Source organism: Heterocephalus glaber, unplaced genomic scaffold (assembly GCF_053883595.1).
Source record: "Heterocephalus glaber isolate CG9 unplaced genomic scaffold, H.glaber_assembly_v1.0 deba00001504, whole genome shotgun sequence".
In the NCBI taxonomy this organism is placed as follows: domain Eukaryota; kingdom Metazoa; phylum Chordata; class Mammalia; order Rodentia; family Bathyergidae; genus Heterocephalus; species Heterocephalus glaber.
In genome coordinates this window covers 11,281,980-11,302,060 of record NW_028258324.1, presented here as the reverse complement: position 1 = coordinate 11,302,060, position 20,081 = coordinate 11,281,980, and the positions used below count along the sequence as shown (strand labels likewise).

Genomic DNA, 20,081 nt, shown 5'->3' with positions numbered 1-20,081 from the left:
TCCATCCCTCTATCCATCTTTCCAGTAGCATTTGGTGAGTCCCAACTAATGCAGAGCATTGGGTCCTACTCTAACATATATCTTTGTTTTTGTGCCGGCTACCAGAAAGTCTCCTAGACTCCAGTTCACTCTAAGCCAGGTGTGGTGATGTATGCTTGTAATCCCAGCATTCAGGAGGCTGAGGCAGGAGGATTGCAAGCTTGAGGCCAGCCTGGGCTACATAGCAATTTCAAGACCAACCTGGATTATCTAGTGAGACTCTGTCTCAGACAGACAAATAAAAATTAAAGGTGAAACACTCCAGCCACTTCCTCCTTGGCCACAAATGCCCGTCAAGTTATATGGCAACCTAACAGGATGAGTGTGGCTGCATCTGTGTCCCTACAGAGAGAGGGAGGTAAAAAGCAGCCACGGAGACAGAGAAAGAGCACAGAAGCCTCCAGACTCACCGGCTTGGTTTGTGGTGATGTTGACGGAGACATGCTGTGGAGGGAAGGGGCTCTTGCTAGAGACTCCATTGATGGCCTGGATGTCAAAGGTGTAGGGGGTGTGAGCCCACAGGCTGCTGATGGAGACGCGACATTCAGTCAGACCCAGCTGTCTGGGCACAAACTCCACGTTGTCATCACACCGGGAGCAGCTCCGGCGATCTGCCCGGCATTTTTTGCATATGATGTTGTAGGTCACATCGTCCCGCCCACCAGTTTCCCTTGGGGGATGCCACTCCAGAATGATGGATGTCTCATTGACAATGGAGATGACATTGCGGGGACCTGATGGAACACCTGCAGGGAGACAAAGAAGAGTACCGTGAGGCTGGGCTGAAGCTTCCTCATGCAGCACCTCTCTAGTCTGCCACTGGTGGCCCCCCCCCCGTCCCATGAACACACCCTTTCTCTTCTTCAACCCCAGTCTCCATGCTCCAATCAAGTTTGTAAGAATGAGTGGTGGACAGAGATGACAATCTGTCCCCAAATCCCATCAAAGTTTTCTTTTTCAGATTGTATGTGCTGAGAGAGAAGGGTTCAGGGATGTGGGTGCAAGTCTCATTCTTAGGACAAAGCCACATCCTCCAGCCAGAATAAGGGTTAACAAAATGAGCATATACTGAAATTTATTGACTGTCTTGTCTTTTTTTAATTGGAGTAGAACTCAAGGGTAGAGGGATATGAGTGGTCCCTCTAGAAGCCCCAGTAGATCTTGCAATCTGTGTGTTATACACATGGTGGCAGGGGGTTTTCTCTAGAACATGCTGCTGGAGCACCTGGGTAGATAAATACTCATGTTGCATCTGTTTTGGTGCATAAAAACAGGCACATGGTTGAGTAGGAGAAGGTCACATAGTCACCATTTCTGACCCCATAACATAAGAAGAGCATAGGAGTGTGTACAGAACACACTGCTGCCTGCTTTACATGCATTGCCTCATTTATTCCCCCAAGAACCTGCCAGGAAGATACAAAAGGTTTCTGAATTATGTAGGGAAACTAAGGCTTACAGAGGATCATGGAGCCTATAAGATATAAAGCCAATGTGGAAGCCCAGACCTTCCTGATTCCAAAGCTCGTGGTCTTAACCATGGCCCAGGTCTGAACAGACCCTGTCTCCTGTAAACCAGCTAGGCTCACTGGACTCGAGGCTTTTGTTTCTGAACCGCTCATTTATGGCTGTTTCCATTCCAGCAGAAATGGAAATTCCTGAATTCCTGGATGCAAAACTCTGGGAAGCCTGATGCTTTGCATGAGCACAAAATGTTGCTGAATTAACAGTCACAGTGCTGGACATTTTGGGATTAAATTGGAGAATCTTCTGCCCAAGAACAGAAGAGATCATAGCCTCAGGCTTCCAAGCCTGAGCCTTACATATTCTCAATGTCTAGGATGGAAATGAATCTTGCCCAGAAGCCCCCCTTCTGAATGGTGGGTTCGCTGGAGCAGCTGCTCTGGATAGTAATGCATTCAGAATTCACGCACGTGACTGTTGCCAGCTGAACGAAGACATGTGTAAAGTGGTTCATGCTGGAGACAGGAATCAAATGCCAACACACAAAATGAGGGAATAACAACAAGGTCGGGGGGCACCAGGGAAAGGTTCTGTGTTGAATCAGTCAGCAGCGAGCAGCTAGAGCAGAAAGCAAATATTAAATCGGATTCTATTAAAATGTGAAAGAAAATCAGTACTGTACTATATAAAGCCCATTAGGCCCAAGCAAAGGCACAGCATTGTTGCTTGCTTGTGACAAGGCAGGATTTATAAAGCATTTTACTGAAGTCTTGCAAACAGTGCTCAAGAATTCTCCACCCACCTGCCCAGAGACGAACATCCATCTCTCTTTGGCTTAGTCCACATATAGTAGTGGGAGAGCAATCAGTACTGTCCCAGGTTGGTTCTTCCTGGACCAGGCCAGACTTGCCTCACACAATGCATTGACATCCAGATGGGTCAATATCTGTCCTGGACACATCTATTTGCTTCAGACTGAACAGAAGTTCACAAGGCCAACACCATTGTTACTTGCTGTCACACTTTTAGGACAAACAGCCTAGCCACACCCACAGGCCATTGTTTCTCATCCTCAAATAAATACGCTCACTGAGCACTTGCTCTGTACAGGGTCTTTAAAAAAATGCCATCCTAGTGTATCCTCAGCCCACCCTTTCTTTCAGAAAGCAGCATCAGATAGCAGGGCAGAGGCTATTGCTGACTACCCCACCCTCCCACCCTTTGGAGACCTTCCTTCTTTAATGATCCCCTCTCTCCTTTTGAGTTTCGGCCTCACTCTCTCCCCTGACTCCAGCTTCTCAATTTTAACCTCCATAAGTTTTAGCATTTTCAAACCTAAAGACTATCATCTGCCATCTCTCTATGTTGTACATCTTTCTTCTTTACTCTTCAGTTGAGCTTTTCCAATTAAGAGTCTATACTTACTGTCTCTTCTCTCCTGGCCTAGGCCTACTGCAGTTCAGTTACTTTCCTACTCTTCCACCAAGACAGCTTTTCCTTCAGACTTCTACCCCATTCAGTCCTCACTTTCCTTGATACCCCATGTAGCTACCAGCCAGTCACATCTGCATCCCATAACTCAGAGACCAGCACCACAATCTGTCTGCTTCATCTTCTTTTTTTCACATATTCCCTTTCCTCTATATTCCCACAGCCTCAGAACTCTAGGCCTCATCATGTTCTTGCCCAATTGCAAAATCCTCTTAATTAATTCTCCACCATCTTTTCTGCATATCTGATTTAGTCACTTCTGCCAAAGTGTGAGCACTAAAAGCATATGGATTCATAGCATTCCTCTACTCAAAGCCCTCTATCTTCCAATTACCTGAAGTGTTCATCTTCTGTTCTGTGTCACTCAAGTCCCTTGTGGTCTGCCTGCTGCTGATGTTATCTTGGGTACTTGATTCTTTACTCTCATAGCAAGACTATGGAAAAATTTCAGGAAAGTTCCTGAAATTTCCTGTATGCACTAAACTCTCTTCATACCATTAAATACATTATAACAGGCTCTTTCAACCTAGTTTTCTACTTTGTTCAGTGTGCATGGGTGAAGGTTCCTTGCCTACACTCTTCCCCCGCATGAGACAAGATGCCCTGCTGTGGCTGCATGGAGGGACCTCAGAGAGGCCTCAAAATAGTGGCAGCAGGGAGAACTCACTGCTTGTGACCTTGAGTGGCAGAGGCTTGGTGAAATAAAGATAGCAAATGAAGAGATGGTTTGGAGTGTCCTACCCTGTCTCTCATCTGTAGCAGCTGAGATGCTACAGACCCACCTGGGTACACCCACCATGGGCAATGCTACTCCATGCCTGTTCCACTTTCCAGGAAAATATTTTCCCAGGTTTATTTAGAAACAGCCTTTATATGAAGCAATCACTGGCCATTTCTCATTCCTGTATACTTTTCAGAGTGAATGTGTCTGCGGGACATGAAGAGGGGTTGGAGAGGGCATGGTTGTTGAGTTCAGAGGTGAATAAATGTGTTCCTTTCCCTCCAAGAAGTAGGAACAGTCATGAACAGCCTCTCCCGGAGTGTGGATTCAGAGTGCCAGGAGAGTCCAACATGTGTGTCCTTCCCTGAATCCTCACAGGCAGGGCCATGCCTTGTTCATCTCACAGAGTGAGTGCCATGCAAGTTTGTGGAGGTGACTTGAGTCTGGGCTATGGCAATGACTGTGACCTCATTCATTACTTATGCATTCATTCACTACTTTAACAAAGGTGCTCTGCACTCTTCCAGGCACTTGAGAGGCAGAGAAAAATCCAGACAGGTAAGCTTCTGCTCTCATGAAGTTTATGTTTCCTTCTGGTGAGAAAACATGGACAGGATAGAAGGAAACACAAAGATAAATGAGATTATTTTAGGTAAGAATAAGTGCTATGAAATAAAACAGACTCACGGCTCAGCTGGTCACCTAAGAATGCCAAGCCCTGTTCGTTATTTCCACAAGGCCTGCTCTGGGCCTGGCTGGCTAGGGACTCATTTCTGGGTGGTTAAAACAGTGTCAATTTTGGTTTGACTGTGCTCTAAAATCTCAATGAGATGGGCACCTTCCTGCAGGCAGGCCACTCAGCCTCTTGATCTGAATGAAGAGCTTGACCAGAGCAAGTTTCGCAGTGCATAAATCTCCCTAGAGGAAAGCTCTAGTGCTACTTTTTCCCCATCTAGGCATTGTCTGCTGGGTTTGGGTTATACTCTTCAGGGAATGTTCATCCAGAATGTGTGCCCTGAGCAAAATCCCCAAGAAGCAGAGAGAGAATCCAGAGGGTAGCAAGAAAATTTGTCACCTCTATCAGGAAAAGCTGTCTGACTGCCGAAGCAGGGCTCAACACCACAGCCTCCTTGTCTGAATTCCCTGCGCTCATGCCTGCTTCTTCTTTTTCTTTAATTACACACAGATGAGCTTTTTGAAGCTTCTCTGATCTGTTGCCACGGTTACTACTGATGAACATACACTGTTAAAAAGGCTAGGGATATTCCGTCCTTTTAAAGGATGGCAAAAGTGTTGAGCTATGATTTTCTTTTTGGATGACAAGAGAGAATGATCCTGAGTCACAGAGATGAACCTCCATTGTCTTCCAGGATGTGCCTGAGAGCTTGGTTCAGCCCAAGTAGAGTCTGCTTATCACTGAGACTTCAAAGAATTTAAAAAGGTTCTTTCAAGAGCCATGGCACCAGACCCAGTGTTGTCATCTTGAGACAGTATCGTCCTGCTTTTCAATGTAGTTTGTTTGGGCCAGATGAATTTTTTTTTTAAGAATGAAAACTTAGGGTGAGTGACTGAGAGAGGGTGAGTTTATTTGTAAGCATTAAGTTGGAAATAAGAGCACTCTTGAGTAATCAAAGGGAAAATCTGCTGAAGACAGGTAAGCCCCCAAAGCTAATTCTTTTATCAGGAATCTTAGCAAGGCCAAATTCCAAAATAAATTCCAGGCTGGTGCAAGGTGCCACGTAGCCAGGGTCTTTCTAACTGAACTGCTGGATCCAGTCCTGCATCCCTAGAAGCCCTGTGTGGTAGGTGGTGAGGATGGTAACTGTTGTGAGACGAACTGTGCTCCTCTGCGGCAGGCCAGTGACAGGGTCCTCCCCAGTCTGTGCGTGACTCCTGGGAGAATCTGATGAGAGCCTCAAAACTTTTTGTCAGAAAAGTGAACATGTGCTTGAAAATGTGCATGATTTTTCAGACCGTAAGTAGGTTCACTGTTCCCTGAAATCAAGGGAATCCCTACATTTTCATGGCAACCAAGTCGACCTACCTTGAAAAAGTGAATGTCTCAGGCTCAAATTCCTCATCTGAAATACGGTAGTTCTGAAACTTTATTAAGATAACATGCCCAAAGCTGTGGCTCATACATAAAAGAATTAGTAACATCAGCTGCTATTATTAATACTATAAGTATTGTTATTATCAAATCATCTGGAGCTCTGGCCCACTCATCTAATTAGGACTGAGTTAATCCAGCCACTCTTTCCATGAGCACAAACTGTGCAACTAAAGTTATTCTAAGCACTGTAAAAGCAATGAAAATAGGACAGTTATGTTGGGGAACTCAGACGCAAGAATCCATTCCTATGGAGTACTGGGAATTGTGAACACATACAGTTAAAATCAAAGTAGATGATATGGACACAAAATGTCACAGATGTTTGGGGTAAGGCCAGACCAATGCATGTCAATATATTCAGGGATGATGTGTGGGAGTCTGGTCCACAAGATTGGAGCTGCACTGGAAGAGAAACACTCTGCCCTGGTTTGTACTCTCCAGGCTGCTTAGCCCCAGAGAGCACACCCAAGGAGGGGTAAAACCTTACCTGTGAGCATAGTGCTGTGCATCCAGGATGAGTCCAGCACTTATTACTTCCTAGGCTTATGACCTGTGTGTACCTATGGCTCTGCTGCACAGCCTGCTAAAATGTAGTCTCACTTTGACATAGTATCTCATCTTTACTGTCCTCCCTGACCTATAGGCAAGGAAATCTCTTCTTAACTTTTACAGCAAATTGGGCCATGAACACCGTCTCCCTTTGAAAAAGGGTTGAGATAGTGTCTGAAAATGAACCAGAAAAGATATTTAATACTTAAGACTCCTGAACACTGTCAGCAGAAAATGCAAAATATGTAATGTTCTCATGACTGAAAAAGCTAATATCTTAGTCATTTTTCTGTCACAGGGACACCAATAACCAAAACCCATAATTTAAAGGAGAAGAGATTTATTCTGGCTCACAGTTTTAGTCTGTGGTCAGCTGCCTCCAAAGCAGAAACAGACTGGAGAGGGGCATGGTAGAGAAAAAAGTGCTCAACCAGTGGTGAACTGAGAGAAGAGAGAAACCGGGGACAGAGAAATACCCTCCAAAGTCACATTCCCAGTGACAGAACTCTTCCAATGAGCTAACACACATTAGCTAGGAACTCATCAGTGGGTCAGTCTACTGGTTAATATAGCATTTCCATCATCTCATAACCTTCCCAAGCTCCACCTCTGGTCTCATAAAAATTTTGAGGGGAACATTCTAGATCTAATATTATTATAATTGGAAAAACGACTGGCTGAAGTCTTCAATATGGACTGAAAGATAAGGGATAATAGAAAGAAAGATCAGAAAATAATATTAGGGATGATGGGAGATTATGGTGTGAGTGCTTGTGGGAACACATAGGCTGTATGGTACAGCATTAGTTCTCAAAATGAAGATTCTACCAGGACCTCCTATTCCTCATTGCTCAATGTGACATAGGAGCCATGTTTGAGTGACAGGAACACTTCTGAAGAAGTTGGAAAAGTCTTTGCAATTTTATAGAAAAATAAGCAGGATTCAAGGAGAACTGATAGATATGGAAATGGGAGACACAGAGGTCAGAAGAGGTATTCTGTAGGTGCACAATATGTAGAAGATCAAAGCAGGCTGGCTGTTACGTCTGTTCCCTAAATATAATATACAGGGATGAAAGCAGCGTGGGGAAGAAGCTAACATAAGTGGAAAGAGGATAAATTTGCCCCTGTTATAGAGGCAGTCGAGTTATCAAGTAAGCATGAATTTAGCTTTATGTTCAGTTGTATTTTCTTCTTCACTAAGTGGTGTACTTCAAAACAAAACCAAATCTTTCTTTATTCTTTCTAGCTATGATACTCCCCAGCATAAGTTAAACTCTCATTATCACCCTCTCTCTTTCCAAATATGAGACTAAATCCTCTTCCATTATATTTCACCAAGTGCACATTTCTTGGGACAGATTAGACAAGAATGACCAATGTCTCAGAGGACAGGGTGCGATGTGTGGAGCGAAGTTTGTCTGGACCTTGGGAGAGGGACATGGGCCTGTGTGCTCTCCACTCTCTTCAATGAAGTTCCCTTGCTGGTCATGATCTTCTGAATGTCAGGCACCATAATAACACCACAATAATAGGAGTCAGTGGCAAAAGGGGTTGTCAGGTTTTGTCACAGGGAGAGGGGACACATAAGGCCATATTAGGTAAAAGTTATCAGGGATCTAGTGGAAAGTGGTAACATCCAAATGGACAGATGGGTGACATTTAGAGAATACCCAAGACATCCTCTTCTCAATAGCAGAAACTTGGATGGGCACAGGGTCTTTGGGGGAAAAAACAGACTAAGGATTGTCTGCAATTTGTGAGTGATGAGCACATATGAATTACTGTTTTGCTCAACATGGAGTAGGCACTATCTGAAATTTGGGGTATCTCCTTCAGGTCCTTTTGAAAGCTCAGGCCTCTTTTGAGCTTCCTCTCCTCAAAGTGTAGCATGCCTTCCTAGGATAATGAAGAGAGGGCATTAAAATCTGAAGAAAATCATGTTGGCTTACTCTTCCTAACAGCCATATGAACACAATCTTCCCAGGGACAAATTTATGCCACCTTTGGAATCCATTTAAAATGATCCCCAGGGGGAACTCACTAGAAATTAGAGGATACTGTACTTCTTCAGATTCAAATGGAAATGAGCCAAATAATGCTAGATTTTGCCATTACCTCTCCAAGCCTCAGCATACTCAGTGATAAAACTGGGGTGATAATGAGTGCAACCCATTGGATCACTGTGGAAAAAACCCCCTACCAATTAGCAGTGTAAGGAAAGAGAACAGTGCCCATCAGGGTAGTTTCTTTGTGATGGCTATGCATTTTATTCCCTATAATGTCATAATTGATTCAGATACAACGACACAGGCAAAACCCCTGTTGTCATAGAGCTTATATTCTAGTGAAGGAATCAGACAATGTTTCAGTGAGTAGATATATGCGTAATATAAGCAGTGTTAAGGCTTTGATGACAAATGGAACAGGAGCAGAAACAGTGTGTCCAGGTGGTAAATGGAGTTCTTTTCAAGAAGAGGCCATGTGGACAGAGACCTGAATGTGGGGAGTCAGAAACCAGGACAATATCCAGAGTGAGTATTCATCAGGACAAAGGGCCAGCAATTGCAAAGGCCTTGACGTGGGGCAGTGATTGGCTCATTCAAGGAAAATCAAGGAGCCAATAAGGCTGTGAGACAATTGGGGCCGGGGAGGAAGGGAGAGAGGGGAAATAATAGATTAGAAAGGTAGTAGAGGAGACAGATTATGCAGGTTCTGGCACAGCCTGCAGGGATTTTCCTCTCAGTGAGATTTTATTCTAAGGAGGACTCTGAACAGAGGAATGACTTGCTCAGGCTTTTTCAATACCACTCTAGCTGCCTTGTGGGATAGGATGTATGAGGTTACAATAAAAGCAGGCAGGCCAATTAGGCAGCACAGCAGTTATCCAGGTAAGAGACAGGAGTGGCTTGTATCAGGGTAGCAGATGTGGAGGGGATGATGAGAGGCAGATTCTGAATATTTTTTAACATCTCTGACAGAACAGTCTTTTTGCAAATATTATGTCACTAGTTTTTCTCCTCAGGCTTCAGCTCCTCATTTCAAATGCTGATAAAACTGAGGACCAAAGAGGCCAAATGGCCTGTCTGTGACCACGGAGGAGTCATGAGGCAGGCAGGTGTGACGCCTGGCACCAGCACCCTTGCTTCTTAGTGGGCTAAATCTTTCTAGGTGACTATAAAGCCCTGACCCAGTGGCTTCCTGTGGACATGGTTCTGACAAGGCCGAACTAATTCATGCTACCATTTGAATGATCAACATCAAGTCCTTTGCCTGGAACAGATTTCTCCAGGGAGCAAATCAAAGAACAAAGTGATGGGTTGGTTTCCATTTCACAGGAGTTCTAGATGGAATTGTGAATTTTCTTTTAATAATAATCCTGTACTCACAGTATCTTAGGCAGTTTTGTGCATTCCCTGATGAAATAGATCTTCTCAATATCTTGGAAGGTTAGAAGTATTATCCTCAGTTTACATGTAAGGAAACAGAAATAACTTCAGGGCAAGTCCTGGGGCTGGTGAACAGTGGAACCAAGAAGTGAGTGCTGCCCAGCCTCCTGAGGGAGGAAGACTAACACATGACATAAGAGCTGCCAGTGCCAGGGACAGGTGAATCTCAAACAGGTGGGAAGGTCCTGCTTCTGAGTCATCTCAGCACCTTCCCTGAGAAAAACCGTGGCTCCAGGATGAGGGTGAGCAGATCTGCACGTGTTGCTCATTAGGGTCTTTGAAACACTGGGCCTTACTCAGGCAGTTCTCCTAATCCTAACAGTGAATAATAAGAAGAAATGATGAGTCAAAACAAGGAGTGGCCCTGCTGAGAGGGATTTGGGGAGCCTAGTGTTATACATTTCGCCAAAGAACAGTGTTTATAGAAAGTGTGTCTTGTATCTCCCTCAGTGGAGCTAATTGGTAGAAAGGGAGTAGATTCCACATTCTGGGGAAAGAGACAGCCTCTCTCTGGCCTAAGCTGAAGCCTGAGAATACAGGTTTCCTGGGAGCTGTGAAGCTATTGGAGGGTGAGTGAGGTTTGTCACCAAGAAGCAGCGCATTTCAGCAGGACACTGCCTGTTTGTGGGAGGGGTAGACAGTTGAAGCTCCTACTTGTGGAGCAAGATGAGGCCCAGGAGAAGAAAGTTTTAACATAATCCCTGCACTGACCCCCAGACTCCCTGGGAACACTCCAAGTCAAGAACTACAGAAATTTGAACTTAAGGATCTGGCCTGTAGAGTCCCTTTCCTAATCTTGGAAATGAGGCCTCGGAAGTCTCCTGGAGTAATGAAAATGTCCTGGACTCAGAAAACAAGGACTGAGTTCCAGTTTTGCCACAGTGTAACCCTAGGCAGGTCACTTAACACTAATCTCCACTGACTCTACACGCTTTTGGAGGACCCTACCCACACTCCCTAGTGTTACTCTATTTGTGTGAGGTCTACTTCTGTCTCCCAGAGGAGCTCAAGTCTGCAGGTGAAGTGGGTGCCTGCACAACAGCCACACAGACCACCAACAGACAAGGCTGCTGGAGGTCCGGCCCCTGAGCCCAGAGAGGGCCAGGCATTGTATTACAGGGGACTTTCAGGAGACACTGTCCTCATTACACTCGAGATCGAATGATGGAACATACCTTGAGGCGCTCTATTTTCCTTGGTAATACACAGAGGACACCTCCAGGTACTGTTGGAAGCCATTCTGAAGGAGACATATGCTACCTTTCCCGAGTACACAGAAAACATCCAGGTTCCAATGACAACTCAAGGTCCAGGGGACAAAAAAGAAACTGAGAAAAATAAATAGACTTTGCAGGAAGTGTAGAGCACCCAGTATCAAGTCTTGATTCTGACACTTCCATAGACACATTAATTCTTAGAATAGAAAGAAACCTTGGAAGTCAGTGTGTTCCAGGTGGCAAATTCCCTGTGCAGTCACGGGGCCTCTGCTAGATTCCTGAACTGGAAGGAAGCTCACTACTCCCACCGTTAAAGTCATCCATTAGTAATAATCATAACCTGTTCGAAAAGATGACAAAAAAGAACTATCTATTCACAACAGCCACAAAACCCATAAAATACCTAGGATCAAGTCTCACAAGGCCTGTGTAATAGCTGTATGAAGACAACTATAAAACCTTACTGAAAGGCATAAAAGAAGACTTGAATCCCATGTGCTTGGATAAAAACACTCAACATCAGAAAGCAAACAGTCACCTCCAAAGTAATCCATATATTCAGAGGAATTCCATTACCAATTAAATAGGATTGTTTAATGAAAGATTCCCAACTAGGTTAAGGGTAATCTTGTATAAAAAGTGGACACAACACTTTTGAGAATGAATAATAGACATAGGCTTGGTTACAGAGATGTACCATAAAGCTACTATCTGCAGAAGTTTTAGTACTGTCAGAATCGAGCAAACAACCAGTGGGAAAGAATAAAGACAGATATGCACAGGCATTTATTTTACAATAAAAGAAGCAGGTCACTAAAATGTGAACAGTTCAGATAGAGCTGATGGCATGTTATTTTTAATAAGTTAAATAAGAATATCAATGTCACATCTTATTCAAAAATTAATTCTAAATAGAGGAAGGAATTGAACATAACTATATAAAGAATTAAATGAAAATATGAGAGTAGTTTTATACCCTAGAATGGGAAGAACATACATAAAACATAGGCAAAAACTCAAGACACAAATCCTCAAAACCAGAAAGAAATATCTGATATGAGTTCAAAAATTAAAAACCTTGATATGACAAAAATTTATCCAAAAATAAGTGCAGGACTGGAAGGCAGGATGCCACTCATAATTAATGGACATCTGGAAGTCAGCTTAAAAATAGAAAAAGGGCAATAGTTTTACACAGTCAATTCCCAGAAGACAAAATAAATTGGTCAATAAACATAAAAAAATATTCACTCACTTATAATCAGGGAAATATTAATCAAAGTGACTAGAGGTCAGTTAAATTGGCAAAGCTGAAGATTCTTGAGAACATTCAGTTGGGCCAGTGTATGGAGAGGCAAAATACTGCATATACTACCAGAAGGGGTGTACATTGGTCAAGCCTTTTGGGAGAGCACTCTAGTAATATTGGCTGACTTCCAAGTGTATGCACCCAGTCATTCAGCAGCTCCATTTCTAGGTAAGCAGGTATGCCCCAAGATATGTCTGAGCTTTTCTGATTGTTTATATTAATGATACTGGAGTCAGGCTGAGTACCCACCCACAGGGGCCTGTGGCACTCTACAGAGACCTCTGGTGCCTCCCCTAAGTCTCTTCTTTTCCCAAGTTTTAGGGAAAATACCTTTCTCAGCTACTTTGCATAAAGAACATGTGACAAATTCTTACCAATGAAACACTTCATCATCTGGAACTCTAAATGACATCACTAAGAAAATGAAAAGTAGTCCTTAAACAGACCATATTTACAATGCATATAACCTATGACCAGAATATATAAAGAACTTAAAGCTCATTAATAGACAACCCAATTAAAAAGTAGACACAAGAAGATGATAAATAACCAGTACAGCACAAGGAAAGGTGTTCAACACTAGAATCAGAAAAATACTAATCAGTACAATAACAAGATTGAATTATACACTCATTAGGGAGATGAAGTTAAAAGTTTTAAAAGAACAAATGTCAGCTTAGTGAACCAGTTAGAACTTACTAAGACTGCTAATGTGAATGTAAAATGATAAAACCATTTTGGAAAACAATATAGAAATTTCTTGTATACCGTTAAGAACCAACAGTTCTGTTCTTAAGTTTTTACTTAAGAGGAATGAAAACACTTGTTCACAATAGATTTGTACATACAAGTTGACTATCCCTTATCTGAAATTCTTGGGACCAAAGTGTTTCAGATTTTCATTTGAAATCCACTTGATCAGCAAAGAGGAGAGCTACTCCTGCTTTTTTTTTTTTTTTTTTCGGATTCCTATCACATGGAGTATTGAACTGGTTGGTACCATTAGATTGGTGCCTGAGAGGCAATAGCCCTCTTTCCAAAGGAAAGCAGACTAGCACTGAGGGTAAAGAACTAGATCTCTAAGCCTGGTCAGGCCTGAGAGCAAATATAGGCTCTACCACTCCTGAATGTGTGGGCTCAGACAAGTCACTTAATCTTCCTGGACCTTGGTTTCCTCATCTGTAAACTGGAATAACAGTAGTACTTGTCTCATGTTCTGTGATATTAATTGAGAAAAATCCATGTCAGGGGCTTAGTACAGTGCCTAAAATATAGTAACACCTTAATAAAGGCCAGTTGTTATTGTCAGGAGTACGTACTCATGTTCTTTATCCAATCAGCTGTTGCTTCAAGGTGGAGTCCCAGGGCATGCAGCACAATGATGGTGTCCTCAAAAGAGGCCTCTGTTCTGGAGGCATTGGTGCTTCACAGCCTGACCTGGGCAGAGGGGTGCAGTCATGGGCACTGCTAAGCTTTCAGAGCTGCACATGTTCCCTGTCTCTGGGCAGATACACAAAGCCTATCTTTTCACTCACAAGGAATTTTCAGCTGGTGCTAAGTTCTCCATTTCAGGCCTGCAGACAGCATCCTCTTTATGAGAACTAAGTGGTTCTTCATCACAGCTTACTGAGTGCCAGTAGGGCTTGGTGAAGACCTTGACTTCCCAGTGACCACTGACCTCCAGGCCCCCAGGCACCACCCTCTGTGCATATCTGGCTATCAGATTCAACCTGCCTTAAGCTTCATCTCACTAACAGCTGCCATGCAGGCTCACTCCAGACTCTGCCACTAAGCATCCTTTTTGCCACTTACAAGGTGAGCAGAACTCAGAGGTGACCCAGAGGAGCTGCTCTAAATGATCCCTAGGGCATTTTCTATAAGTGTAAGCCCATGGCCATAGAAGGGACAGCACACCAGTACTATCATTGCACGGACTCACTGCTCTTCAGAATGAGGAAGAAGGAAAGAGTGAGCTTTGTGTTCAAATGGCCTCTGCTTCTCTATCCTTTAAGTCTCCATGAAGCAAGTCTCACTTTCTGATGTGACTTCAGCACTGGAACAGTGTTTATTAAGCGTGGTGGGAGTGGTCTCTGGCATGGGCTGGAAAAAAACATGGGCCTCCTGCAGGTTGACTTCGGACTGCAGCCTGCTCTTTCTCATCCAAGTTATCACTAGTACATTTGTAAATCCAGCATCTAAATCCATATCTAATCCCATATCATAACAGTTCTCAGGTGTCTGGTTTAGACTAGGCAATTTCCAGGGAATTACATAGAAAGCTGCACAGAAAACCAGACACGCAGTTTCAAAATAAATCACTACAAAATGATGGATTCTTTTTCCAATGCCACAGGTAATCCAGAAAGCATGGATATACCCAGACTAACTGTGAGACTCATTTCTGTTCACTTCACCCAACTTCCCATATGATTCAGAAACCCTCTTGGCAGGTACCACCATCACCTTTGATATCCTTCCAGTTATAGGGAGATCACTTATTACTCAGGCAGCCTTTGTTCTGTTCAGACAGCATTCAAAATCTACCCTGGAATAAGTTAAAAGTGACTTCCCTTAAGTCTCTGATGAGATCCAAAGATATTGGGATCCTTGGTCTTTCTCACATCCATATGAAGCCAACAATGGTATTTGTGAATCTCTGGCTCTGGTTTCCACAAAGCATCTACATGTGTGACCAACCATAGAATCTGGAAATTTTCAGTCTTGGTTTTACAAAATACTGGCTAGTATCAGATTTCCAGTATGCCATCTGGAAATGAAAGAGGGAATGAAAGAGGATGAAGAGCCTTCTAGAGAAAGGTAAGAAGTATATTGGTCCCAAATAAAACTGCAAATTCAGATATTACCACAGACTTTGAGAAAAACACTGATGAAGCTGGGTATGGGCCAAGGACTCCACACAATGTAATGGAGTTGAGGGTAGAGTCTAAACCTGGCTCCTGGATAGAAGCAGTTGTACAGTGGGTCAATATGAATTCCAGGTGTGACTGGCAATGGTAACCTTGAAAAGTTACCACCAAGCAGAGGCTGAGGTCTAAACCAATATCCCATTGAAACTTGGACTTGGTATCTGGATGAACTGGATCAGGATCTGGAGCTGAGGCATTATAAATGGGAAAGGGGAGGTGAAGGGAACCAAGAGGCCATATGGCCTAATTGTGAGGTGCTAAGGATCAAGATGATACACAGAGTTTGTACATAGATTTTTAATCACAAGAGATAGAGACAGAGGAGTGATGGTGTCAGAATTTAACCAAACTAGGATGGTTCTTTAGGACCACTTTATCTAAAATGTCCTGTTCCTACAAAGAAAACAATTTGTCTAGTACTTAGCATATATACTACACTAAGTTAGGTATTTTACATACATTTCACAATGGGTATATTAATAAACAATATCTTCAGATTTGGGGAAAACCCCCAGAAATTTGGACACATTAGGTAACCTACCCAAGGCCACTCAGCAAAAGAGAGATGAAGCCAAGAGAGACCTGGTCTGTCTCATCTCAACTGCAGGCCTCTTACCTCTTGACTGGGGTGAGCACTTACTATGTAAACTCACATAGCAGGGGAAAAAAATAAGATCAGCACATTAAACAGCTTTCAGCTCCATGGACAAGTAAGAGCCTTGTGCCCGATGGACTCTAACCAGCAGAATATCCAGAGTGAGCAGTGTAAAGCATTCTTCTCCTGGGGAGGGGGTGAGAGTCTGGCACAGGAAAGAAGATGCAGGACTGCAAGTTCTTGGCTTATCTTCTCCTCCTAGGCAAAGAGCGGGAGCTGGGAATATTCAAGAACCTTGAGCAGCTGCTCCCATTAAGTTATAGCCTTCATTCCCAATTGGTCCTGCCTGGGACCAGCACCTATAAATTTGACATCAGGGCCATTGCATGAGACCAAAAAGCAGCATTCATATCAAGAAAGGATCCTAAAGACACGGGTGGACAGCTTTGTTCCAAGTTATACAATAGAGAAGAGAGTAGAATGAATGGATACTGAATCCTTTCCTACCTCTGGAACTTCATAATTAAGTCAGTGCTTTGTGAGCCTAAATAAAGGATATCAAGGACCAGTATGTTCTAAGTTTAATTCAGCTCAAGAGGCATTATTTATTTTTCTAAAAGTTTATTGGCTTGCTGAGAACATGTATATAGAGTGTATACCTCCATTTCTGCAAATATATCTGAAAAAATTTCACAAATATTTGTGTACCAAAGGAAATAATGTTGACTAAATGATAATACTAGTGCTTGGATTATAGCTGTTTTGAAAATGACGTAAAAGTGGAATAAGTAACTTTGGTAAGAGTAAGAAAATAAAATAATTTACTTTTATTGAATACTTCATTTGTCAAACACTATTCCAACTAGGATTGCTATATTTAATTCCCATGAAAATGAAATGAGACAGACACTAGTATTAATCCATTTTATGTGTTAAGAAATGGAGACAGAGCAGCTTTGTCATTTAGCCCACATAGTTGACAAGTGGCAGAGCAGTACTTTAGCTGGACATAGGCTCCAGAGCCCACACTTCTAACAATTACACATTTCTCATTTGAGATGATAAAAGTCAGTATTTGGAATGATTTATACCTGAGAGAGCATTGTGCATACATCCACTGGGCAAAACTTCTAAAGTTGTATTTATAACTACACAATAGGGGAGACCCAAATGGGCAGCATTCCTGATGGGACAAACAAAAACAGTAGCTGTTTAGTAGCCAGCAAGCCTGATGGGAGCCCATGGTGTCAGGGGCTGTGACCAAAGTAAACAGTCAGCAGTATTCCAATCACAGGAGAAAAATCTATCACGTTCCCACTGAACTCTGCTATTGTCGAGTATGGATTAGAAGTTTCATTTCTGTATGTCATATTTTGTGAGCTTTAATGATGAAAATGAGAAATCCAGAAGGGCTACCCAGAATGGTGGGGGTGGAGTAGGAATTTGGGAAATCGTGTGCTTTGAGGGGTAGGTAAAATAAGAGATGTTTAAGTCTGAAGGAGATGATTAAGAAAGGATGAGGAAGTTGTCCTTAAACATTGAAACCACTGGTCTGCTGAACATTGGTCCTCAATGGCTAATCAATGGCAAAGAGTAGGAGAAGGTATTCTGATGCAAAGACCAGAAGGTCCCTCCTGCAATGATAGATGATGGCTGCTAGCAATTGGAATGGAGCCATCCTGCAAAATATCTGAGCTGTCTGTCATCAGAAATACTCAGAAAACTAAAAATAAGATGATCATCTCAGGGCTATTGGAGAAAGAAGGCTGGCATGAGGAGGAAGGTTGACCTGTTGCAGAATCTGTATGGTGCTCTGAATGTTAACAATTTGTGAGTCCAACACTCTTCTGATAAGACACTGAAGCAGAAAGTCAGTTTGTGTGGCTGTTAACGTAAAACTTAGAGCTACACAATTCCTTATAAGAGCTATACCCACTTGGGTCAAACAACTGTGAAAAGAAATTGTAGATTAAGGAAGTGTGAAAGCACATTTACACAGGCAGTGCTGACTCTTTCTGAAACAGCAATGACAGTAATAGACAGCTTTCGGCTTGTAGTCATACTGCCTCCACTCTGCATCCAGGTATACAAAGCATCTACTTGGCCAACGCAGGGTGTGAGCCTACATGAAGCTACTCTTTGAAACTGGTTAGCCTGACTCTTGTTGATCCATATCCTTTTTCTGGATTTCACCTGGACAAAAGCACAGACTATCTTCCTCTTGAGACCACAAATATTTTTATATGTACCCTGGATCACATGTCAGGGTAAAATCAAGCAGCCCTCTGGCATATAAAAGGTGGGATGCAGTGCATCTTTTAATAAAGCCTCAGTCAGGAAAAGGTAAAGCAAACCTTAAGTAAAGCCGCCTCCTTTTAACATTGCAAGCCCCAGCTTAACAGAGGTAAACACTTATACAAAGGTCTCTTTTTGATAAGTATTCAAAATCATTGTCAAAGTGTAGCATGTGGATAAGCAAGTAGTCCTGAGTTTATAACACTGGACTCCTGCCGCAGGTGGGATGTGTGTGGCCATGTGGCCCTTTCTTCCCTATTGGCCCAAAGAGGCCCTCTCTGCAGTGGAGCCCCAAAGGATTCCTCTTGGCCTGATTTCTAGCTAAGTGGGATAGAGGCTCAGCTAAGTGGTGAGCCCCACTACCTACTATTATATTCTACTCACCAGGCCCTCCATCTGAGGCAAATGGTGCCCACCAGTCACTTTGCTTCTGCCTCTGTTTCTCCCTCAGCCCTTCTTGAGCTCATTCTAGCCTGGCTATGCATCCTTGATTCCATTCTGTTCTCTCCCCTAGTTCATGCAGTACCACGCTATAGGTACCATGCTACTCTGAGAATGAAATGGAAATGGAGCCAGAGCAGGTGGGGGTTATTCTAAGAACTAGTGAGGCTCACCTTTGAGCTGCTCAGACACCCAGACATGCTCACACATGCACACTCACGTCCCGCTCTAGCCTGCCTCTTTCTCACACATGCATTCACAGCTCCTTCCCAGCCTGCCATCCTGGCACATGGGATACCAACGGGAAGGGGCAGGCCTTTGGTTTCAGCCCACTGAAATTCACTCAACAGCCTTTCTCCACAGGAATCACACAGCCAAAGAGAGAAACATGACCTAATTTTAAAAGTGTCCTCCAACTTTAGCAGCCTTCAGAATCACCTGCAGGGATTGTTAAAACTCTGATAGCTGGGCTCCACCCCCAGAGTTTCTCATTCAGCAGTCTAAGCAGAGGCTGAGAATTTGTATTCCTAGCAAGTTTCCAGGTTTCATCGAGGCTGCTTGTCTAGGGAGTGCATTTGAAAACCACTGGTCTAAAGGAAACTATCATTGACTATGTCATCAAGCATGACCCAACATGGTCTGCTCCCAAGACCAGTGGGGGACTGTTAGGAGTAGATAGATGCCCCTTGTAGACTTCAAAGCACTCTGATGGATACCAGGTCAGCTGCAGGGGATACTTCCTCCTGTCCCTGCCACCTCAAAGCCCTTCCTACCCTCTGTGACTTCCTACCCTCTGTGTTTCCCCTTCTCCATCCCCTTCTCCACTTAGCTTTCCTAGAAAGACTAGAGCTGAGGCACAGGGGATGTCACACTCTTGAACAGTCTGTCCAAGGGGTCTGACTCGTGCCCCAGGGGCCATCCTGGTGCCTATGGTGATAAGGATGGAAGGGGGGAACACCTGCCAGCCTCTTAAAGATGAAATGTAAACTTTGCCGGGGATTTAGCTCAGTGGTTTTGCCGCCTGCTGCGCAAGTGCAAGGACCCGAGTTCGATCCCCGGTACAAAAAAAAAAAAAGTAAACTTCAAAGAAAGAATCCACAGTATTCAGAGATGGGAGAGGGAAGCAAGGATTTCTACCCTCATCTAAGGGAGTAGATTCAAGAGAGAATAACAGCAAACCACCAAGAACATCCACATTGTTCTAAAATATCTTAAATTTAACTTTCACTGTGGTTGTGGTATTGGTGTCAGAGAGGTTTGAGTTTTGTCCTGGGGCTTCACTACTTCTAGTCACTTAGTTCTCACAGCCTCCCAATTTAAGTTCCATCATATCAAATTTTGCTAATGAGAAAGCTTGTGCTCAGGAAGGCTAAGTAACTTGGCCCACATCATATCATCAGGAGTGAAACTCAAAGTCCCTGCTCTTGCCCCTCAGATTCCCTGCCTCTGTGTGAGTCAGGAAGGAAGTCAA

At 43.4% G+C, this 20,081-nt stretch overlaps 1 protein-coding gene across 3 annotated transcripts in view; it reads right to left on the bottom strand.

The window, feature by feature from the left end:
• The window catches only part of Ephb1 (EPH receptor B1), a 442,009-nt gene that overhangs the window by 118,661 nt on the left and 303,267 nt on the right, over window positions 1–20,081 (bottom strand). For all 3 annotated transcript variants that reach the window (XM_004834274.4, XM_013070773.3, XM_013070768.3), the window contains exon 5: window positions 450–785. In XM_004834274.4, coding sequence (XP_004834331.2) covers window positions 450–785 — 336 coding nt within the window. The remainder of the gene's footprint in view (window positions 1–449; window positions 786–20,081) is intronic.